The 22,276-nt window shown below is 41.5% G+C and overlaps 1 protein-coding gene across 2 annotated transcripts in view; it reads right to left on the bottom strand.

Annotated features, from left to right (window-relative positions):
- The window catches only part of LOC114561400 (tetraspanin-18), a 47,340-nt gene extending 26,896 nt beyond the window's left edge, over positions 1-20,444 (bottom strand). Inside the window, exons 1-2 of one of the 2 annotated variants that reach the window (XM_028587409.1) lie at positions 20,253-20,444; positions 2,238-2,327 (exon numbers count right to left, since the gene is read on the bottom strand). In XM_028587409.1, the coding sequence (XP_028443210.1) occupies positions 2,238-2,240 (3 nt within the window). In that variant the 5' untranslated portion in view covers positions 2,241-2,327; positions 20,253-20,444. The remainder of the gene's footprint in view (positions 1-2,237; positions 2,328-20,252) is intronic. The other variant, XM_028587417.1, reaches the window with a different exon arrangement.
- Between the last annotated feature and the right edge of the window lie 1,832 nt (positions 20,445-22,276).

Here is a 22,276-nt window from a genome sequence, read left to right as displayed (position 1 = left end):
TATTGTGTTAAAGGTTAAACAAACATCTGGAAGGCACAGTGACTCCTTAAGTTTAACTGTATGGCTACCATAGCAACCTATAGTCAATGTGTAGCCTAAATAAATAGAAGATTTCACAAATAGGACAATTTATCTTTGATATTTAAATTTTGCATTCATATTGATGTACATTTTCAGACTTATTTAATTTTTTGAAATAAGAAACTTTCAAAAGTATATATTTTTTTTACAAAATTCGGCGCCCTCCCTGCACCAACTCTGAGGACCCCCTAGGGGTCCCGGACCCCCAGTTGAAGATCTCCGGACTAGTGCAAAATCAAAATTGCAGGGGGTGCACAATATTTGTTAGATGCAAAATATGTGTCAAACCATTTTAGATTAAGTACCATGGTGCTGCAGAGACGTCCCGGCCTACACATCTTATCCTACAAACTAAAGAAAAAATCTTTGCTTGATACAGATCCTCGCAAAAATCACACTATAATAATCATATTTTATTTACGTAGAAATATAATGAGATTTAGTCACTCAAATAGAAAGTCTAAAGCAACCAGGACTGGTTGCTTTCACACACATGCACGGAACGCCACTTTAAGGGCCCTATTTTAACGATCTAAGGGCACGGCGTGAAGCGCCTGGCGCAGGTGCGTTTAGGGCGTGTACGAATCCACTTTTGCCATTTTAACGGCGGAAAAAATGGTCCGTGCGCCAAATGGGTTGTACTTAGTGTCTTCATTAATCATAGGTGTGATTTGGGCGTAACATGCAACATGCTGTACGGGCCATTGACAAGTGCGTCGGTCTTAAACTAGCAAAGACACTTGCGTCGGGCTTGGGGCTGCGCAGGGTGCAAGATAGGACCCTCTATCTGAATATTTCTTTAATCATCGTGAACAAATGTGAAGTTAACTGCTCCTGAACAACTGCAGTTGCTTTGTCGACAGAAAACGATGTCAGTGGGAGGATACTTCAATGGCTACTGATCGATTAGTGCAAAACAGACCAAAACTTTCACCAAGACATCAGCTGATATGAAAATAAATGATAAGTTAGTCTGATAAGGAATTCAAGAAATCTATCATTTTGCCTCCACGCCCCAGGGTTCAGGAGTTATTGGCGAAAAACAGATAAAGAAATGTCTACAACGGTCTACCAAAGTTCACTCAAATCCCAAAGTTCTTCCACAACAGAGGGACGAAAGCACGAGCTCCTAAGCTGCCTAAACATGATCAGGTCAGGTTACTTTATTGTTACCCGTAGGTAAACTAGGTTTACAGTCTAAGAGGCAGGACATCCTTAAAAAAAAAAAAAAAAGACCACATTGACTTGTGCAGTTATAGTGGCTGTAAAACGGCGAGGTAGGGCGCAGAGCATAGACACTTTAGGTGGCTTTCACACCTACCTCGCTTGGTACGTTTAAAAGGCATCGGACAGTCCGGTTCGTTTGGGCGGACAGTCCGGTTCGTTTGGGCTGGTGTGAAAGCTCATCCCACAAACTAACTCTGGTCCGCTTGAAAACGAGGGTCTCGGTTCGCTTCCAAGTGAACTAGAGTTTGCGATCCAACCCAAATACAGGAAGGGAACCAAAAACAGAGCATTTACTAGCCTGCAATTTCAACCTAGTACACAATTTACGGACTATATATATTATATGCGTCCAGGTTCAAAGGTAGCACCTTCTCCGAGTTGTCTTCATAAGAAAACAATGGCACAGCCATCGCAGAGCGGTTTTACCGCGGGGTCATGTGTACGCAGCTTCAGGTAAAAGGTAAAAAAAACAACTCAGAAACAAAGCTGAACCACAATGAAAAGTGAAAGGGAGACTGTCCTCCCCCCGAAAAAGCCCACATAAGTCATTAGTTCAAGCAGCAGTTGCGAAGAAGATCTACGTTAATGTTGGCGCCGCCCTCTAGTGGCCACCTCTAGGGTGTGCTAACTTAACCCTTGTGTTGTCTCCCCGTCAACATTGAAAACCTTTTTTTCGAAGTTTTTGACGCCTTGTTTTCACGTTTTTGCTTTTTCCAACGTTTTAAATTGTTCTTCTACACATTTTCAGCGCTTATTTCTACGTCCCATATTTTCTGATATAAAACAAAAATTGAAAACGGGTCAATTTGACCCGAAGTCAACACAAGTCGTATTAGAGGGGAGGAATAAACGACCTGTATCGTCGTATGGTTTGGAGGACTTGTTGGCGAAAGGACAATGTGACTGAATAGCAAGAGAAAGCCTCGTACCATATGTACCTGTTTAATGGCTCTTGGGTTCAAACAGTAGCTGGGAGAACGGGAGTCTTTGACCTTTGACCTCGGACTGCTTTACATCAGCTGCAGAGAAGAGAAAACAGAGAGGAGTTAGGCTGGTTGGGTTGTACAGAGGTAACACGCTCATAAAGAAATCAAAAGGTAGAAACATCACTCACTACATTTATATCGCTACGTTTGGGTTTGAAAACTAATATCTTTCGCTACGTTTCCCCCTCTCATTCCCCCAGCTCTGTAGGGGTGGTACGGTTCACAAAACCCACGGCTTCGGTTCGTATCACGGATTTAGGGTCACGGTTTTCGGTTCTGTACGGTTATTGCTATTTTCTCTTTTAATCTTTAACACTCCAGAATATACTTCAGCATATAGCTAAAATTAGCATATTGAATGCATGTTGCACAAAACATGCACACAGTGGCAGTTCAATATTGTTTTATTTTATCATAGGTAACATGAAATCCAAAATGTTCCCCCACACCAGACTATAAACGACGCTGGCGCATCCTCCAACTCCGGGTAGCCTCTCTCCCACCTGACGTTTCTGCAGGTGACGTGACGTGACCTGCGGCACCCCACTCCACTTGAGGAGCGGTCGGCTCGGTGTCTCTCAAAATCTGACGAAAATCTTTTAAACTGACCTTTGTCGACAGATTCAGCAACTGCATGGCCTATTTCTCGCTTAAAATGTTTTCAGAAACACGTTTCGGTGAACTATTTTAGTACAATATGAGATCGTATTCTGAACATAGACAGTATATAATGGACCAATAGACCCCGTGTCTCTGTACGGAGACCAGTGAAGGATATTAGAAGCACTTTTCCGGTGATGGCCAGCTTTACTGCGCAGCCTCCAACTGAGAGAATGTGACGTGAGCAAACTGTCTGAAAGTGTGAAGTCTTCTGGTAGCTGTGCCGAGAGAAATCTCAATCATTCCCAATCTTACAGATACGGAGACTGTAGGTGTATGTAAGGAGATAACATGAGCACAGGCTAATTATTGCTAACTAACATGCTAGTTAACATTAGTAATTAAACCTAAACAGCTCATGTAAGTCCAAACTGCCTGTGAGCTTCTCCTGTACTATACGGTAATTCCTCTACTATGCGACAGTAAGTCACTTGGTTATGACCCAATTGTTAGCCTATTTTTACAAAAACGTCTGCTACGGAGCCATAACGTGAGCTACAAGGTAATGAAGCCTTTTATACATTGTACAAACAGAGTCTTCAAACATTTCTGATGTAAAGTTATTCGCATTCAAGTGACGAAAAAAATAAATGGCGGTCAGCGGAATGCTAACAGGAGGTGATGGCCAGTTAGCAACAAAATGGCGCCATAGATGGCTCGAGTTCTGAAGCGAAGCTTAACCCCTTGATTCTGAACGAGCCGCCATGACAGTCTGTTTTGAAATTCGGGACTTGACCTCCTGTTGTCCTCGGGTCTATTTTGAACCGTTATTTAAGTAAAAAATAACATGGATGGTTCCATACAATGTTCTTTAGGTGTTTTATTCAATTTTATAGCATTTAAAAAAACAGCATCCTGTTTAAACTTTGACATGCAGTCTGTGATCCACTCAACATCCTCTGAGCTTAACTATTAGTCACATCAGTCACAATTTCTGCCGCTTTTTTAATGTCAAAAATGAGATACAGTTCCATACAAATGAGGTTTGTTGACCATGAATTGCAAAAAGAAGTGTGAAACTAGTGGTAACAAGTTGGTGTTAGTGGTGGAAATAGCCTACTGGTGGTACTGAAGAGAAAGCGTTGAAAAGAAGTGACAAAAACATTTTTAAAAAAGCAACAAAAGCACAGAAAAAAAGCCACAGAAAAAAAAAATGGAAGATAGATTTCGGGAAGATAAAGGAAGACTTTCCCTTCGACCATAAACTTCTTGTCCTTCTGGTTAAAAATTGAAAATGAACTTTTTTATTATGATTTATTTTGACTAATAGTTAAGATCCGAGGAGGTTGAGTGGATCACAGACGGGTGTATGTCAGGATACTGTTTTGAAACCATTTTAACAATTTTTTTTTTTCAAATGCTTTAAAATTCATTCATTTTACTTGAAGAACATTGTTTGGAACCACCCATGTCATTTTTGGGCTAAAAGAAACCCATATTTCTGATATAAAAGATTTGACCCAAGGACAACACAAGGGTTAATTAATAAAATATCTCGGAGTGTCTTTCGCAATACGTTTATTGCGCCAGGTGATCTTGCATTAGAGATTAAAAAAATTAAAAAAAAGTTCCATTGTAAATAATGTCAATGCCAACACTCTTAACAACTACTGGATGGATTGCTGTCTGCTTAGCATCGGCATGTTGTTATTGTCATTGTGAGGACGTAAGCATGCTGGCCCAGCTAAAATACCATTTTGACAATGTTATTACAGCAGTCCTCTAGCCATTTCAATGAAAAACAAAACTATTTTTTAAATAAAAAGAATAAATATAAAAGTGGTAATTTCAAATTAAAGGCGCATCTTAAAAGATCATAGTAACCCTTCCTTGTCTATCTGCAACACACAAAAAAAAAAATCTATATTTTTACTTTGCATCGATGATGATTGAATCGTTATATATCGGTACACCCCTGGCTAAGATGTGACACTACAACTGCAAAGATGAATCGATTGGTTGCAACTTTTAAATGAAAGGTGCTCTAAGCGATGACGGCACTTGTTGTTGACGTTCAAAGTATTGTCAAACTAAACGGAGGCTAGCTCGCCCCTCCCTCCTCCTCATCCCGGCCCCTCCCCCTCCCTTCCGTGCTTCCTGAAACAGTCGTGAACGCGCATTGTGGAAGTAGCCTACATGCTACATGCTGCTGGCTCAACCAAATCTTTCTTGTCTGTTATTGGATGGAACAGTGTTTGTTACGTTTGGTGGTGCAGGTTGGTGCAGGTTGTTTTTGTTGGCGTTTGTGGAGTCTGGGCTGTCTACAGAGACCGCGTTTTTTTTTTTTTTTTACAGTTTGTTCAGGGGACAGGCAGCTAGCAGATAGCGAGGAGATGTTTTTTACAGTGTGTTCAGGGAACAGGCAGCTAGCTGTTAGCGAGGAGATGTTTGTAGCCTAAAAAACGAGTGACATCGCTTAGAGCACCTTTAATCACCATTTTGATTAGTGATTATTTGTAAATTTTCTCTAATGTAATGTTTCTCTAAGCCTCTTAATTAATTGTGTACCGTTTCATACCATCTGTAGTACAGAGGATCTTTGTGTAGAGCTGCAAAGATTATTCGCTCAATGGATTAGTTGTCAACTATTAAATTAATCAACTTTTGAGTCAATTTTTTTATGAAAAGAGTGACTACATTCTCTGATTCCAGCTTGTTAAATGTGAATATGTTCTTGTTTCTTCTCTCCTCTGTGACAGTAAACTGAATATCTTTGAGTTGTGGGCTAAACAAGACATTTGAGGATGTCATCTTGGGCTTTTTGGGAAACACATTTTTCACCATTTTCACCAGTAATCCATTAATCGAGAAAAGAATCAACAGATTGCATCCCTGTGTGACACAGTCGAGGAGATGCAGTATGTGGCCCGCGCCTCGTTTATCACACAAGGCTGACATGTATTAACACATTGTATAAGCCATGATTCATAAGTTTTCAAAGCTCTGGCTCTAGACAAAAGCACCGAGGAGTTCACACTGTGACCCTTGTACTCTACCTAATGTCTAGCTGTTTCTATAGCAACCACCACATGCGGGCAGGAGTGAAATGATGATGGATGCTGCTGCTGCGCTGGTACTGTACACTACCTACAGTCCATCAGGCTGCGGGAAACGCTGAAGAAAAGGAAAAATCACTTCAGTAATGGGAGTGATTCATCATGTGTGTTTGTGCTGCATGATTCATGTTTTTTTTTTGTGTGTTTTTAAGACAATGTGGGACTCAAAACTGCCGGACTATGTGTCACATGAATGTGTCGTGAAGCTGTAAAGTTAACTATTATTCAGCTCGCATTCATAAACACAATAGTGCAGCCAAATTAAAAGTGCACGGACTAATCCTCCAGTACTTCAGCAGCTCTTTTGTTAGGATCTCACCGATGACAAAAGCTTTTGTTAAACATTGGACATGACAAGCGTTTCCCCTGAGGGTCACCACGTATTGATCTGTGGGCCAGCTGATTGTTTCCAGCTCATTCTGGATCTAACAAACAAAACAGCTTTATGATGCAGAGATTGTCTCTGAGTTTGACTTTGCGTTAATGAATCTGTATTCAGGGTATTTCCCCCCGCCATTTGAAGGTTTAGATGCAGAACATGAGCCGTTTTGTGCACCACCTTAAGCCAAATGAATGTGACTAAAAGGATTTTCTGAGATCTAGTGAGTGTAGTTGGATTTACTCTAGCAAGTTTTGTCCTAAAGCTTTTTGAGTGCTCTAGCTTTGTCAACGTTTTAGACACAGATATGGTTGTAACGTACCAAAATTATTTGAAAAAGATAGGCAAAAGTACCACAAAAGGGACTCAGACTACAAAGAGTCGCCAAATGACCACAGAGACACTGTGACACAACTACAAAGAGATGCAAAGAGAATCAGCCATACATGTTTGAGCCTCATGCCAGGTTCATTAATTGGCAACTATTTTGATAGTCAATTCCTCTGTGACAGTAAACTGAATATCTTTGAGTTTTGGACAAAACAAGACATTTGAGGACGTCATTTTGGGCTTTGGGATCCACATTTATCACCATTTTCTGATCATTTTAGAGACAACAACAACAACGAATCCATTCATCCAGAAAATAATTGTTAGTTGCAGCCCTAGGAGGAGTATAATTGTGGTTAAATATTTTAATATTTCCGGAGGAAGACATTGTCTTGTAATCCTGCGTATACAGCTGCAGGTTTCTGCTGGCAGCTGTGCAGATGATGCAGGCGTTTCAAACACAAGGCTCATGACTCACGGATGTGGAGGACCGTCCAAATCTGTTGACGGCAGCCGCTGCCCACACAGCACGAAGCCCTTCTCCCTGCTTCTTACTTAAAAACTAAATCAAATTCATGTGCCGATAAGGTGGGATGGTGACTAATGCGGCATCGGCTGAACATTTCTTTTGAATAACAGTTTTCCATCTCTGAAATGTTTAATGATGAGTTTGAAATGCAGATTCAAGCTGCATCAAAACGCACCTGAAAGCAAGTTCAAAGCAGAGGTCTGCTCCTGCCTTTTTAACGTGTGCATCAACAGATCCACAGTTGACAAAATGATTGCTCCGGTGAACCTTTCAGTAAGAGCAAGAGAGTGAAAGTTTGTAGGAGACTGACTCCCAAACAATATATTAAACAATCTGCTATTAAAACTCCATCAAAGCTGTGTTTTTTTTTTTTTTTACTTTATTTATCCAGGTAAAGTCAATTGAGAACAACTTCTCATTTGCAACGACAACCTGTCACATTCACACAGTCCCTCATTCATACCTGGAAGCTGCCCAGTACAACCACAGTCTGATCTGCTGGCCACTGAGCAGCTCCACTGGAGCCATTGGGGTTAAGGCCCTTGCTCAAGGGAACCTCAGTGGTGGTAATGAGGGAGGGACAAGTTCCACTTTTCCCCACCCAGATTTTATCCTGCTGGTCTGGGTATTGAACCAAGCTCGCTTCCTTAACCAGTCTTTCCGGAGTTTTTTTGTGATTGTTGCGGGCAAAAATCCTTGATTATGCAGCACGTTTTCTTAAAAAATGCGTTGGAATATGTATATAATATATTTATGCGATTTTATGCGATTAAATTGCAGGAACTTGCAAAAACTGAGGTTTGATGAAAAAGAAACAAAAAAATTAATTCCCCCAACACCCTGCTTTTCGATGATGTTCACATTGCATAATTATGTCACTTCATAACGTTCCCATGGCAACAAGGGAAAATGGCTGCTCTTGTGTGAAGTAAACGCAACATTTTTCAACTTTCTGCTATAAGATATATTATGTGACTTTTTTGCAACAAAAATCCGGGGATTTTGAAATCATGCAAGCCCTGCATATTTTTGCGTGAAAATCTGCAATTTATGCGGCAAAAGTGCGACGTATTTGAAAAAAGTGAGGCCCCCGCATAAATATGCAGACTTTGGCTGATTATGCATTGAATTATGCAATCGCATAATCACGTTTTTCTGGAGGGACTGCTTAACCGCTAGACAACCACTGCCCCCCCCCCCCCATCTGCAGGAGTATCAAAAACTGACAACCACCTGCATGATAGACGCAAGAAAATTGAGCTCCAGCACACCGTTAAGAGCTGGTTTCAAACTAAGAGTTGTTATCCAATTGCTTGAAAAGCTAAAGAATAGCTAAAAGAATAGCTTTACCCCTGATGGAAGATGTGATGAAAAGAGAATTATTCCCAATTTGCTGCCGACACTTCAGCACCTCGGTGCCGTTTCAGAGTGCCGAGCTGTCAGCCGGTTCAAGGACAAACCAAACCTTAAAAAGATGAAAGTAAAAATGTGGAGCGCACTGAGGTAGACACGTAATCCTCCAGGGACCCAATTACACTCAAAACCCCGAGAGGTGCCTGCAGAGGCGGAGAAGGGAGGCGTCCCCTCTCCTCAGACAGTTGAGCGCCCTGCACATCGTCAGCCTGAAGCCGACTTCTATTAACTCCTGTTTATTAAGTGAAATCAATCCCCCAGGTAGGGCTGCAACCAGAAAAAATGGCGATCAGTGTTTCCTAGTCTATATCGACCACGTTTCGTTTCCGGGATTGCTCAGGTGTTGCTAGAAATTCCGCCGGATGCCCCTCATTTTCGGCCGGATGTCCGTTACCTTCCTCTTTCTTTGTGTTGGCGTTCTAACCTCCGGTGGATTTGTGAGGACTATGGTTAACTGCTCCTCAGATCTCTGCAGGGTAAATCCAGACAGCTAGCTAGACTATCTGTCCAATCTGAGTTTTCTAAAACTAAAACTACTTTTGAACGTACACATGTTCCACCAAAACAATGTTCTTCACAAGGCTATTTTGCAGCGGCACCGTTGCTCCCCAAAATGATTGTGATTGGTTTAAAGAAATGCCAATAAACCAGAGCGGGTTTTTCTCTGGTTCCATCTAGGAATGCTGTGTGGACTAGCCAGACCCTCCTCCGCAGTGCTGTGAAGGAAGGTCTGGCAATGGCGAGACTACCCAAAGTCCAAGCTGACGTCCTCAAATGTCTTGTTTTGTCCACAACTCAAAGACATTCAGTTTACTGTCACAGAGGAGAGAAGAAACAGAGTGAGACATCTCAACTTCTGTAACATCTTTGTTGTCAGTCGCACATGCTCAGTTGCTAGGTAAGGACTACATGAGCTAGCTAGCGGTTTCTGCAACTTCGGCCTGTACAAGGCAGGATTAGCCGGGAGGGTGCACTTCCAACTTGGTGTGGAATACCTGCAGAATTTATTTTGTAGATTAGGGTGAAGTTGTTTGTGTTGTAGCAGGGTTTTGCCATTGAGAACGAGCTAGCGCTAGCATGCTAATGGTTAGCCATTTCGGCTAGTGACGTAGAAAGCCGTGCAGCTTTTGAACAGCTCACCCGGAGACTGAAGGCAGGACACAATCAGAAACCCGTATCTCCCTGAATGGATTTTTTTCAAAGTTTGTATGCGTGTGGAAGCACCAGAGACACAAAACACCACAAATAACACCACAAATCCCAGAAAAAGTGTTTTTTTCATAATATGGGCACTTTAAGGCTACATCTACACTACTACTCTTTCATTTTTAAGCAGTGTTTTGAGACAAAAACTAACCTACATCCACACAAGAGTTTTAGCTCCACTAGAAGAATTAATCATTGCTGACAACACGTATCACATGACAATTCACACACACTGGGCATGCGTGTCGGTGTAATCAGGGAGCAGATTGTTTAACGTTATTCTGTGGTTGAAAATCACAGATGTATAAGTTTAAAAAACACAGAAAATACTTTGGAGAAAGAACAACAACGGTGAAAAGTAAGAGCAGGGATTTATTAGCTTGCAGCGACGACGCGGGGGAACTGTAACTGAAAGGTCTGTAAGCTACCTAACCGATAAGACGGTGGATGGATGTGCATTTCTAAAGGTCTCAGTTTGTGTCAGGTAAACTTTTAGGGGCTCGGAAACGCTGCAGTAGTGCAGACACGAGGCGTGAACGTAGCAAAAGATATTCATTTTTTTAAACCAAAACGTAGCTGTGATGTAGCCTAACGGGCCGGCTACACTGCAGAGCGGATGTTCCAAACTACACTTCCAATATTATCAATTCAAGTGGCTACACCGGACACGAGAACAGCGTGTTAGTGGTGCGTCTGCTCCGCAGAGATCTACAAGTGTAAAAATAGGACAGTCTTGTCTTTATATTATTTACGCAAGATGTGTGCGGCCCTTTTACACAGAAATGGATCATAAAGTTACAGTTATGCACAAGAGTTTCTGTTTTTATTTCTTGTTTCCCCTCACCTGCGTCCTCTGAAGAAATACTAACAATCCCAGAAGGAAAGCTCACTGCGTCTCCTTTGACTCACACAATCCTACGCCTGCAGGTGTAGACAGTTAAAAGATGCACGCGCCCCGCGAACCGTCCGCATACGTTAAGCGTTCAACGTAAGTCAAATCAATGCACCGGCTGTGACTGTATGCTGCCTTCCACGCAGACGATCTAACGCTCAGACTGGTCACAAAGTGAAGCTCGTGTCTCAGCAGGACCACACACGCAGCAGGCCCCTGTTGCTGTAATTGCCTCGCAGGGTAAAAAAAACCCAACTTTACCTTCATTACAGCCGAGGACATCTGGTTCACGTTTGGGAGAATAAACCGAGAAATACTGTCTGCTGGATTCTCTCAGACTCTGAATTATTGGCCTTCACGTGTTAAAGAGTGTGTACGAGTGGCTCTGTGCCAAATGCTCTGGTGATTTAGCCACTGTGTTACAGCGGCACCGCTTCTTTTTTTATTTAATAGACCGCAGTGACTGAACCACTGAAGCATTCGGTCGTGGCAGAGTGCACTAAAAGCTACCGCGCTGCGTGCAAAGTTTGATGTTCTGTTGGATATTGTGGTTAGATTGCAAATTCTTTGATTTAACTAGCCCAAACTAGGCCTTTTAAACCCAGGAGTGACTTCTGATTCACAGCTGAACAGCAGGAAACACGTGTGATATTTCCAATCGCAAAATATTCCACCAGCTACAACTTTTCTTTTTTGTTTCCTCACTTCTTGATTTTTATAATGCACTGTGTGAACTTAGGTCAAGACGCGGCTGGATCACTATTAAGTCCAAAGTTCTGCTGCAGGATTCCCAACTAACTCTTACAGGTAGACAACTGAAATGCATCACACACCAAAAGTCAAACCATCAACTAGGCCTGTAACAATTCCAAATTTAGCTGGACAATAGAGCTTTTTATCGTCAATGCGATATCAACTGGCATACTAAACACATCGCGAAAGGCTGCGACACGTCGCGATAAACACTCAAAGAGCTTTTGTGTTAGTTGAAAGAAAATCTCAGCAGAAAACTGCACTTCATAACGTAGCCAAACCCTTTGGCTACATTGAACGCGTAACGTCTCTTGACTCTTGGTAGGAGGTGTCTGACGGGACAGACCCAGGCTCTTGGTAGGAGGTGTCTGACGGGACAGACCCAGGCTCTTGGTAGGAGGTGTCTGACGGGACAGACCCAGGCTCTTGGTAGGAGGTGTCTGACAGACCCAGGCTCTTGGTAGGAGGTGTCAGACAGACCCAGGCTCTTGGTAGGAGTCGTCTGACGGGACAGACCCAGGCTCTTGGTAGGAGGTGTCTGACGGTGCCGGTTAGAGGGGGGATGAACAAGTGAGCGAAACAAGAAATAAAAACAGAATCCTTCAAAACATTGACAGTCATTAAGTTGTTTGCTGTATACCTGTAGTTTAATTTTAAAGAAATATAGACACTTTATGATCCGTTTCTGTGTAAAAGGGCCGCACACACCTCGCGTGCAGACACACCATTAACGCGCCGCTCTCGTGCCCACTGTCGCCAGTTTAATTGATTATAGTGGAAGCGTAGTTTTAGAAGATCCGCTCCGTATACGTTACGCGTGCAATGTAGCCGGCCCGTAACGGTCATTCTTTTTGTAGTGGTTCCTTTTATATTCAACTCAGTGTTTAATTTGTTCAATAAAAAAATGTTGGAAATGATTTCCTTTCATTTGCTTTAAATTGAATTTGTTGTATTTTAGCAGAATACTGAAAGCAGAACTGAGAACACTTCAATTTCTGTTTATTTATCGCAAGTAATGTCGTTATCGCGATATTCAACAACCTTATGGCATATTTCCCTCGTATCGAGCAGCCCTTATGTTCCATTTTATAATTCATTGTGAAGCTCTTTGTAAAGCGGACACCGAAACTGAAACTGGGGTTTTAAAAGACCACCGACGGAAAAGAAAAGCTGGTAAAGCCCCCCCGCGCTGAGGCAGAGCAGAGTTCAGGCTCGGGGGTCGCTCTGTGGACAGCCGACCATCTGCTTTTTAATTCACTTTGCTCAACTTAATCTCGTTAAAACTAGAAACCGTTGAAAGAGCATTGTGTGTCGGCAGTGTTTGAGGAGAATAGGTCGTGTTAAAGGCTCCTAATTGAATCAACGCATCAGGGAAACGACCCTCTTCCTTCTTTCTTTCTTACCAGATGCATGATTAAAGAAGGAAATCTATTACACAGAATTATTAATTTTTGTCTTACTTTTTTCTAGTTGTTTGTCTTATATATATATATATATATATATATATATATATATTTATATATAATACTGGAAACATTCACCTCTTCTGGCCTCTACAAAATCCTCCAAACAACACAAATCCAAGAAGTAAAAATCACACTTTGGTCCAAATACTTTTAATTTTAAATGAAAAAAACTGGTTTAGACAATCAAATACAAGTTTGTTTCATGGCTTCTTCTGGACAAAACCAGTTCAACCAAATCAGTTGATTACTTTCTAATTGACTGATTGTTTAAATCTTAAACGGTCTTTAAAATATTACATGTATAAAGATATAACCCAGGGTTTCTGCAGGTTTCACCATGTCAAATTTATTGACGCTACTTAGCATAGTTTCAGGACCTCAAACTCTTCTGTTATTCCTATAAAATACCCACAGTAGTGTGATTTATACTACTGTGTGAAATGTACGCCGTGGTTACGTACGTAGGTACGTGGAGACACGGACCTACGCCGTAGCGTTATTATGGAACCCACGCAACTTCTAGGCAAGACCCGCCCTATAATAGCATTCACACACTACTATTGGCCAAGCGTCCATGCTTACGCAAGGTAACATAACCCAATTTGTTCAGGTCCTATCCCCTGACCAATCGGCTCTCCAACCTTAACCACTCGAGGCCAAAGCCTAACCCCAACCAATCAGGTTGCCTCGTAGGCCGGGACTTGCCTAGAAGTTACGTGGGATCCATTATAACGCTACGCCATAGGCTGACGTGCACCTCTCTCGAAAAATTGCGGCGAAGCACATCGTGTCTTGGTAGCGTTGCATCCCCCGACTCATTTCCTGGTTCTCCTTCTCCATAAACAACGTGAAATCAAGGAGAGGGTTAACTTCTCCTGCTAAAGACCTCCCACCGTGGTCAGAAAACACAGGGGAGACACTATGTTTCTCTCACTATGACTCTAGAGTCGCTACTCGCACCGAAGATAATCGCTGTCACTCACTTCTCTCTCGCTCGACCACACACTCCCCACACACACACACACAAATGCACACACCAACGCACAAGTATAAACTTCAGCCCACTTACGTAGGCTAGGGTGAAAGCTCTGCGTGGAGCCTCCGCTGAACCATAAATCACTAACCCTCTCCTCTCATTCGCTCCCGCATTCTGCACCCTCCCTCCCTCTTTCTGTTCCTCTCCTTTCTCCTCCTCTTTAGGTCCTAAGGGGGTCCGTCGTGCCTGGGTGCCATGGCGGATTCCCTACCGAAGCCTCCCCACAACGCAGTCAACGTCAACTGATGACAAGCGACTTTACTTCTCGCATTCCAATCATCTTGCATTATTAAATTGTTCAAAGCGTATCTGGTTGATGGTGGGATCTTTGCTGGTGAAAGACTTTTTAAAACCATTGTGAATGAAATTTAATATCGCGACATCAACAAAAAAAGGAAGTCAGATGTCAGAGTACGGAAACATCGTCTGAAACAATTCCCTGATTTCCTCATTGTCATTTGTAGTCTTAATACAGCGAATTATATTTGAAGTGGCGACAGAAAGAACTACAACACCACAGAATTAAAAACTAAAACATTGTAAAGTGGAAAGGAACATTTCAATGAGTGTTTCGTTGACGTAGGAAAATTAAGACCTTTTGAAAATGATTTAAGACCTAGAACACAATACTTCAGTGAATTTAAGACCTTTTAAAGCCTTCAATTTTGAAAATTTTAGACTTTTTAAGACCCCACGGAAACCTTGTAACCGCACACATCTCAAATCTGAGAATCTGAAACTGGACTTTGAAACTGGAAAAATTACTTAAAGTGCTCATATTACGCTCATTTTCAGGTTCATAATTGTATTTAGAGGTTGTATCAGAATAGGTTTACATGGTTTCATTTTCAAAAACCCCATACTTTTGTTGCACTGCACATTGCTGCAGCTCCTCTTTTCACCCTGTATGTTGAGCTCTCTGTTTTAGCTACAGAGTGAGACATCTCACTTCTGTTCCATCTTTGTTGGGAGTTGCACATGCTCAGTAGCTAGGTAAGGACTACTAGCCAGTCAGGAGCAGAGTATGAGGGCGTGCCCTGACAGTAGCTAGGTAAGGACTACTAGCCAGTCAGGAGCAGAGTATGAGGGCGTGGCCTGACAGTACCTAGGTAAGGACTACTAGCCAGTCAGAAGCAGAGTATGAGGGCGTGGCCTGACAGTAGCTAGGTAAGGACTACTAGCCAGTCAGGAGCAGAGTATGAGGGCGTGCCCTGACAGTACCTAGGTAAGGACTACTAGCCAGTCAGGAGCAGAGTATGAGGGCGTGGCCTGACAGTAGCTAGGTAAGGACTACTAGCCAGTCAGGAGCAGAGTATGAGGGCGTGGCCTGACAGTACCTAGGTAAGGACTACTAGCCAGTCAGAAGCAGAGTATGAGGGCGTGTCCTGACAGTAGCTAGGTAAGGACTACTAGCCAGTCAGAAGCAGAGTATGAGGGCGTGCCCTGACAGTAGCTAGGTAAGGACTACTAGCCAGTCAGAAGCAGAGTATGAGGGCGTGCCCTGACAGTAGCTAGGTAAGGACTACTAGCCAGTCAGAAGCAGAGTATGAGGGTGTACCATGCTAGCAGCTAGGCGAGCATTATAACGTGTGTTACAAAATGACCACGTTTGTCTCTGAAGTAAAGGCTGGACTACAGTAGAGCTGTTTGGAGCAGTTTTCCAAACAGAGATGTTTTCTGTTGGAGATGGTAAGTCCCTTTGGGGGGGACTTTGGGCTTTTTCACTTTGTAAACCTATAATGTGCACAAAAAAAGATATAGAACACAATAAAGGAAAGGGAAAAAGCCAAAAAGAATAATATGAGCACTTTAAACAATGAATCAGTAATCAAAATAGCTGCAGATTCATTTTCTTTGGCTCTACTATTTGTTAATGATTTTTCTTTCACTAATCAATTAATTGATCCGGGTATACGTTTCCAATAAACGTTAATAAGGGTATACGTAAACAATAAAAATAGTCTACATACAGTATTTCATCCACAGAGTTTTCCTTGAGCGTTTTCTAAATTCTTGTTTTTTCTTGACAAATTTCCTGTCGATCGACTATAGAGCTGAAACGATTAGTCAATGAATCCAGTTTCTTTATTGCCAGAATGAGCAGCTTTTCTCTGTTTTTTAAACACCGTTATCTTAATATCTTTGGATTTCGGGCTGTTAGTCAAACAAAACAAGTTATTCACAGACTGTGGATAACTGGCATTGGTCGCTATTTGTTTTGCATTTTCATAGACTAAACTAGTAATCAAATTGAGAAAACAATTAGTAGATTAACTGATGAGGGAACTATTCATTATTTGCAGCCCTACAACCATTTTTACACCAACACCAGGCAAAGAGCTTTCATTACTTCTAATGTGAAGAAACTTTGCTTAAAAATAACAACATCACCGACAGCTTGATTATTATTTTAGTTTCAGGTCAAAGGGTTCAACGTTAAGGTTGACTTGCCCAAAGTCAATTTTTACTTTTTTTGGGGGGAAAAACATAGGAAAAAAAAGTTTAAAAAGTCAAAAGTGCCAGAGTTTTGTCCAAAACATAAATAATGTAGAACGAATAAAAGTAAAAAATTTAAAAAAATTTAAAAAGTCAAACTTTGAAAAAATACGTCAAAAAGCGATAAAAAAGCATTTACAAAAACGTAGATAAAAAAATGCCCCAAAAAAAGTTTCAAATGTTGACAAAAAAAAAAAAAAAAAAGTCTAAAAACCAACTCAATTCTTTATTGGCCAACGGCACTTTCAAATCAAATCATTCAACAAGCAGAAAACGATAACGTCATTTATGACACCATGATGCCCTAACGGGTAAGTGGGTTGTCATAGTTACTTGTCCTATAGCTCTACCTCGGTCCAACGAGCAGCTCAGTGCTGCACATGGAGGGGAGGGACAGATGGACCTGTGGTTCCCCGTCGATGTCCTCCAGAGACACGAGCTGAACTCTGAACTGTATTTGAGAGGGCTTTATCCCCACATGGCTGCTTTCTTAACGATCATTTTAAGGGCTTAACACAGCCAGTAGACTGAGACAGAAACACAGGCAGACAGAGAGAGAGACACGACATGCAACAAAAGGTCTCCTGTCTGGAAATCGAACCGTGGATCAGGGCTGCACGATTTGAGGAAAATGTCTTTTGACTGATATTGCGATTGCGATACGATTCACGATGTTGGAGGGAATTACCATTTTTTCATCATTATTCTCAGATGCATTGAAAAATATTAAAATTTAAAACATTGTTATGATTATAGTGTGATTAATAGGAGGATCTAATCCTAACCCCCCTGCGATTTCGATAAAAATGCGAATATTTGTGCAGCCCTACCGTGGATGTTGCGGTTACATGGCATGTGCCCTAGTCTGGATCAACGGAAGTACATTTCCAGGATAAGGCCGCATTCAGACTGCCTGCGTCTGTCATCTGGCTGCGGCGGGGGGGTTGCTGCAAGGGGGACCCTCAAAACGCAGCAAGCCTGTCGCGAAAAGTCGAGACTGACTCGACTTTTGAAGAAACGCAACTCCGCGCCACACTGCTGTCATGTAACCGGCGATCATTGTCGGTGTGATTTGAGCTGGTTTGAGGGGGTGTGAGTGCAGAGGGAATTTGAAAGACAACCGTTTATTGAGCCCTGCCAATGGTGAGTTCCCAGACCCAACATCTGGATGTGGGTCTGGCTTGTCAGGCTACTGATAAACATGATCCTCTTCTGAACACAAGGGCTATATTTCATGCAGATGAGGCGCTAGGGTTGGGCGGTCTCCAAATTCTGATACCGTCAAACCTCCTCCCTATTTTACCGCGGTATTCGGTATTACCGTGACAAATTAAAAATGATGACGTAAGGCTCAGACGGCGTCACCAAACTGTTGGCTTGTGCACCGTTCAGAAACTGAATACCAAACACTAATACTGGAACAATAATAACATAACAACAACTTACAAAAAAACTCCTTTCTCCTCCACACTGTCACGTGATGACAACCACACATAATTACATACATTATATTTAGTATTTAATCCTTGTCTCCTATATAAAAGTGCATTGCATTTTTTTTTTAATGACGGTATAGAAACTGATACCGTTGATATTTTTAAGACCCTGTGGTATACCGTATTACCGCCAAACCCTATGAGGTGCATTAATGTGCCAAACTTATTTAAATACAAAACCTCACACAGAAAAAAAAGAGGCTCTCGATAACAGTCTGGCAGCTGAAGCTCTCACAAGAAAAACTAAATCCCTGAAAGGGCCAGTGTTTAGTATATTTTGAATGATGTTCTTCAATTCCTTGTCACTAATTGGCTGACATGTACCTCGGCTGTATGTATTTTTTAATCACAAGCTTTGTCAGCCAATCACGGCTGGCTATTGCCACAAGGTCCCAATTCGATTCCCGATTCAATGTCTTATTTGGGATATTAAAGTTGTAAAACCAATTTAGCTCAGATATTAAAGATATTCTACCATTGTACAAGGTTTCCTCTAACCTGGTGCATTATATTGATAGTGTATCAATGTTTACATTAAGCAGTGATCCCAAAGCTGTGACATTAATGCACATGAACACAGCAGTCAACACAATAAAGTGCAGCTCTACAGACTCTACAGTTGGTGAGTATTGAGTGACATTTCATTCAGATATCTGGAGGTGAAAGTGTAAGGGACCCTGAGGCAATTCTAGGATCAGACATTTAGGGGGGCTCAGCCCCTAATGAGAATGTGACACACATACAGTGCCTAATTTTGGCCAGTTTTCCCCTGGCCAAAATTAGTTGGGAGCGTTTTTTTAACCCCCTTCCAGACAAGTTAGTAGGGCTGTCCTGGACTTAAGAAATTCTTAGTCGACTAACACTTATAGGATTATTACTCTGTCAATTAAATCAACTAATCGACTAATCGATTAGTTGATTTAATTGACAGAGCTGTGCGCTTTGAGAGGTGGTTAAGACTAGAAAAGCACAATATAAATGTAGTTAATTAACCATCTGTAAAACTGAGTTTCTCCACAATTAATCCTGCAAAAGCACCGCTTTAAATCTTGTGTTTACCATAAATGTGCTCAGAAGTTTCTTGGAAATAAGTAATTAAGCATGAATAAGCATAAAAAATGACTAATCGACTAAAGAAATCTTAGTCGACTAAGACCAAAACGACCGATTAGTCGACTAATCGACTAAGAGGTGGCAGCCCGACTAGTTAGCATGACATAGTTGGTACCAATGGATTCCAGGGTGTCTTGTAGTTTCATATGATACAGACAGAGATTGATTCTGGATTTCATGAATCAATACTGGATCACTCAAATGAAAAAAATTGATTTGACTCTGCAAATCCATTTTTAAACCGTCAATAAATCAGTAAAAAAGTTTTTGCCGTACAGGACCCCTAAACTGACAAAAATTAGTTTAATTTTTCCTGGTTCGGTTGAAACACGCCCCATAATGACAGCCCAATGGAGCAGCATCAGACTCATATTCTGACTAGAATCGGAGTATGAGGACATCAGGCTACAACTGACCCCCATTTGATAACATTTGTGCCTTTAGATGTTTTATTACAGAAAGTGTATGAAACCCATGCGCAACATAGTCAATCATTCATTCTGTCATTGTGTTACTTCTAGAGGGAATTACAGTGAAAATGTTAGTGAAAGAATTATTCTTGCTGGGGACCCCTTGGAAACCCCCTAACGGACCTGTGGGGGTCCCCGGACCCCGTTTTGGGAACCACTGGTTTATAGGACTACATATATAATTTGATTAATAAACATAAAACTAAAACATTGATAGATTAAAAGGTTAGTTTTGTCTCTGCTCGTACACATTTAAAACTAAATTCAATATAGTCTCGATGCTAAAATGGACACAAAACTGTGGTTCCAGCGTTTCAAAAAATAAATGTATTTGCAACGTTGTCATTTATCTTTAGACACTTTAACACCCAAAAGGCACGTAGCTAACGTTACATAGTAGTTAAACTTAGTCTTTCACAGGCTCACATTTAATGTTAAAAAAAAAAGTTGTATGAATGTTTTCTACCACTGTGTTAAAGCAAGTCGGTGTATATAACTAACAATCGGCTAAATGCATTAATTAGACGTCGTTTTACAGGAGTAGCCTACTTAATTAAGATAAGTTAAATAACAAACCGACTGCATGACGTTACTTTAACCTGGAGGTTGCGAACGTGATGCATCAGTCCTGTACGTTAGTCCGTATAAACCGCTGTAACTCACCGCTGAAAGATGAGCTTCTTTCTCTTCTACCGGTTGTGGAAGTGAAGTCACTTTCCTCCTGACAAACTAATAAATCCAACAAACTCTACAATCAACACTGACGCGTGCAGCAGTGGAAGGAGAGCCTGCAGCAGACTTGGGTTCATTCCTCGATGTGAGCCGCTCTACGTTTACGTTCCCATTTAAACCGCCGTCAAGCTCCACACAGTCAACTACACTACAGCTTCCGGGACAGATTTTCAGATTAAAACTACTTCCGGAAAAGGGGTCGCACCGAAATTTGTTTCGTGTCAGCGTTGGAAGAAGAAGGCGAGGCAAGGCAAGGCAGCTTTATTTGTATAGCACATTTCAGCAACAGGGAAATTCAAAGTGCTTTATATAAAACATTAAAGAGCAGTTAGAAAACGATGAAAAATAACAGGCAAGACAAGTAACAATACGGTACCACTGTAAAAATACTCAAAAAGTCCCACATACAATATTTCGTTTAAGTTAAAGGTGCTGTAAGTAGGATTGGGAAGATCCAGGACTTAGGCCCTGTTTACATGTACATGGTTATTTTTACAAATAAATGAGAGAGAGAAAGAGGAAGTGATTGGTTGCTGTTGTTGCTATTTTCGGGATTCTGATTGGCTAACGTGGGCTTGAGCTTCTCGTTACACCGCCACCTACAGGTCTGGCGTGCTCTTGACTGTATTGACAGCATATACATATACACAGGTACATGTAAACGAACACTTTTCTGAAAACTGACAGCTGTGCACGATGTTATTTTTGAAAACGGAGAGGTTGAAATGTCCGTTTATGAAAATAGCCGGCCACGTGTTAACGTAGCATTAGGAACATAGGGTCAGTTTCAGCAAATATGACAGGACGTTAGTTTTATAAGTCTTACCTACTGCACATTTAAAACAGCAAAACTGTATGTAAATGTATAATGACTACTTTTACCTTTGGTACGCTAAGTACTGTATATTTAGATGCAAAAACCTTTGTACTTTTACTCAAACAAAAGCCCATGGCTTGTGGCCCGGAGGTAAAGTGGTTTCCCTGCAACCACAAGGTTGGTAGATCAATCCCAGGCTCGTCCAGCCGCATGTCAAAGTGTCCCTGAGCAAGATGTTGAACCCCTGGTTTCTCCCCAGACGCTGTATGTATATGTCCACTGCTCCTAATACTTATGATGGTTTAAATGCTGTAATAGGATTTCTCTACTGTGTGTGTATGTGACGATTAAGGAATAAAGTTTGTAAGATTTTCAATGCAGGCCTTTATGTCTTCACTGTAGTTTTACTTTTACTCAGGCAAATGTAGTGAAGTCAAAAGAGATGTGGTGGAGTATAAGTAAAGTACAAGGCAGCATAAAATGAAAACAGTCAAATAAAGTACAAGTAACTTGAATTTGTACTTGAGTGCAGTACGTATTATGTAATACTTAACACCTGTGTGGGTCTGTGGAGCCTTTAAATAATCTGTTTTTGATGTGAAATAGTCACTCAGCATTTTCACTTTTCTTTTGCCATCGTACATCTTAAACCAATCCCTGTGATGGTATTACATCAGAAACATTCAAACTACAAAGTAACCTCTGAGGAATTCACGCGCAGTTTGCCCTTCTCATCTCCTGATCCTGACTTTGCTCTCCACTCACAGAGGTATGCTAATCTGCAGCAGCGAAAAAATGGGAAGCCATCACTCACACGCTGCATGAAAACAACTAAAGAATACAAAATGAGGGCAGAGATAAAAAGGATGACACATTGAGTCTCTCCACTCGTGCGAGCTCATGTTTCCACCGACGCTGTTCACTCTAATTGACTGCTGCAGACGTGGTTGATGGGGCCAGTCAGTGCAGCCGTGATGCCTTTGGGCAAGGTGACCTACTCGGGTGTGGTGCTTTCATGAAGCCGCTGCACACAGTTTAGTTTATTTCGATCCTTTTTGCAGTTTAATCCAAAATCATTTCATGAGACAAGCACATCTATTAACAAAACTCACTGTGGGAGTGTGTGTGTATGTGTGTT

Source organism: Perca flavescens, chromosome 1, assembly GCF_004354835.1.
Source record: "Perca flavescens isolate YP-PL-M2 chromosome 1, PFLA_1.0, whole genome shotgun sequence".
Classification (NCBI taxonomy): Eukaryota; Metazoa; Chordata; class Actinopteri; order Perciformes; family Percidae; genus Perca; species Perca flavescens.
This window is presented reverse-complemented; position numbering and strand designations above follow the sequence as displayed.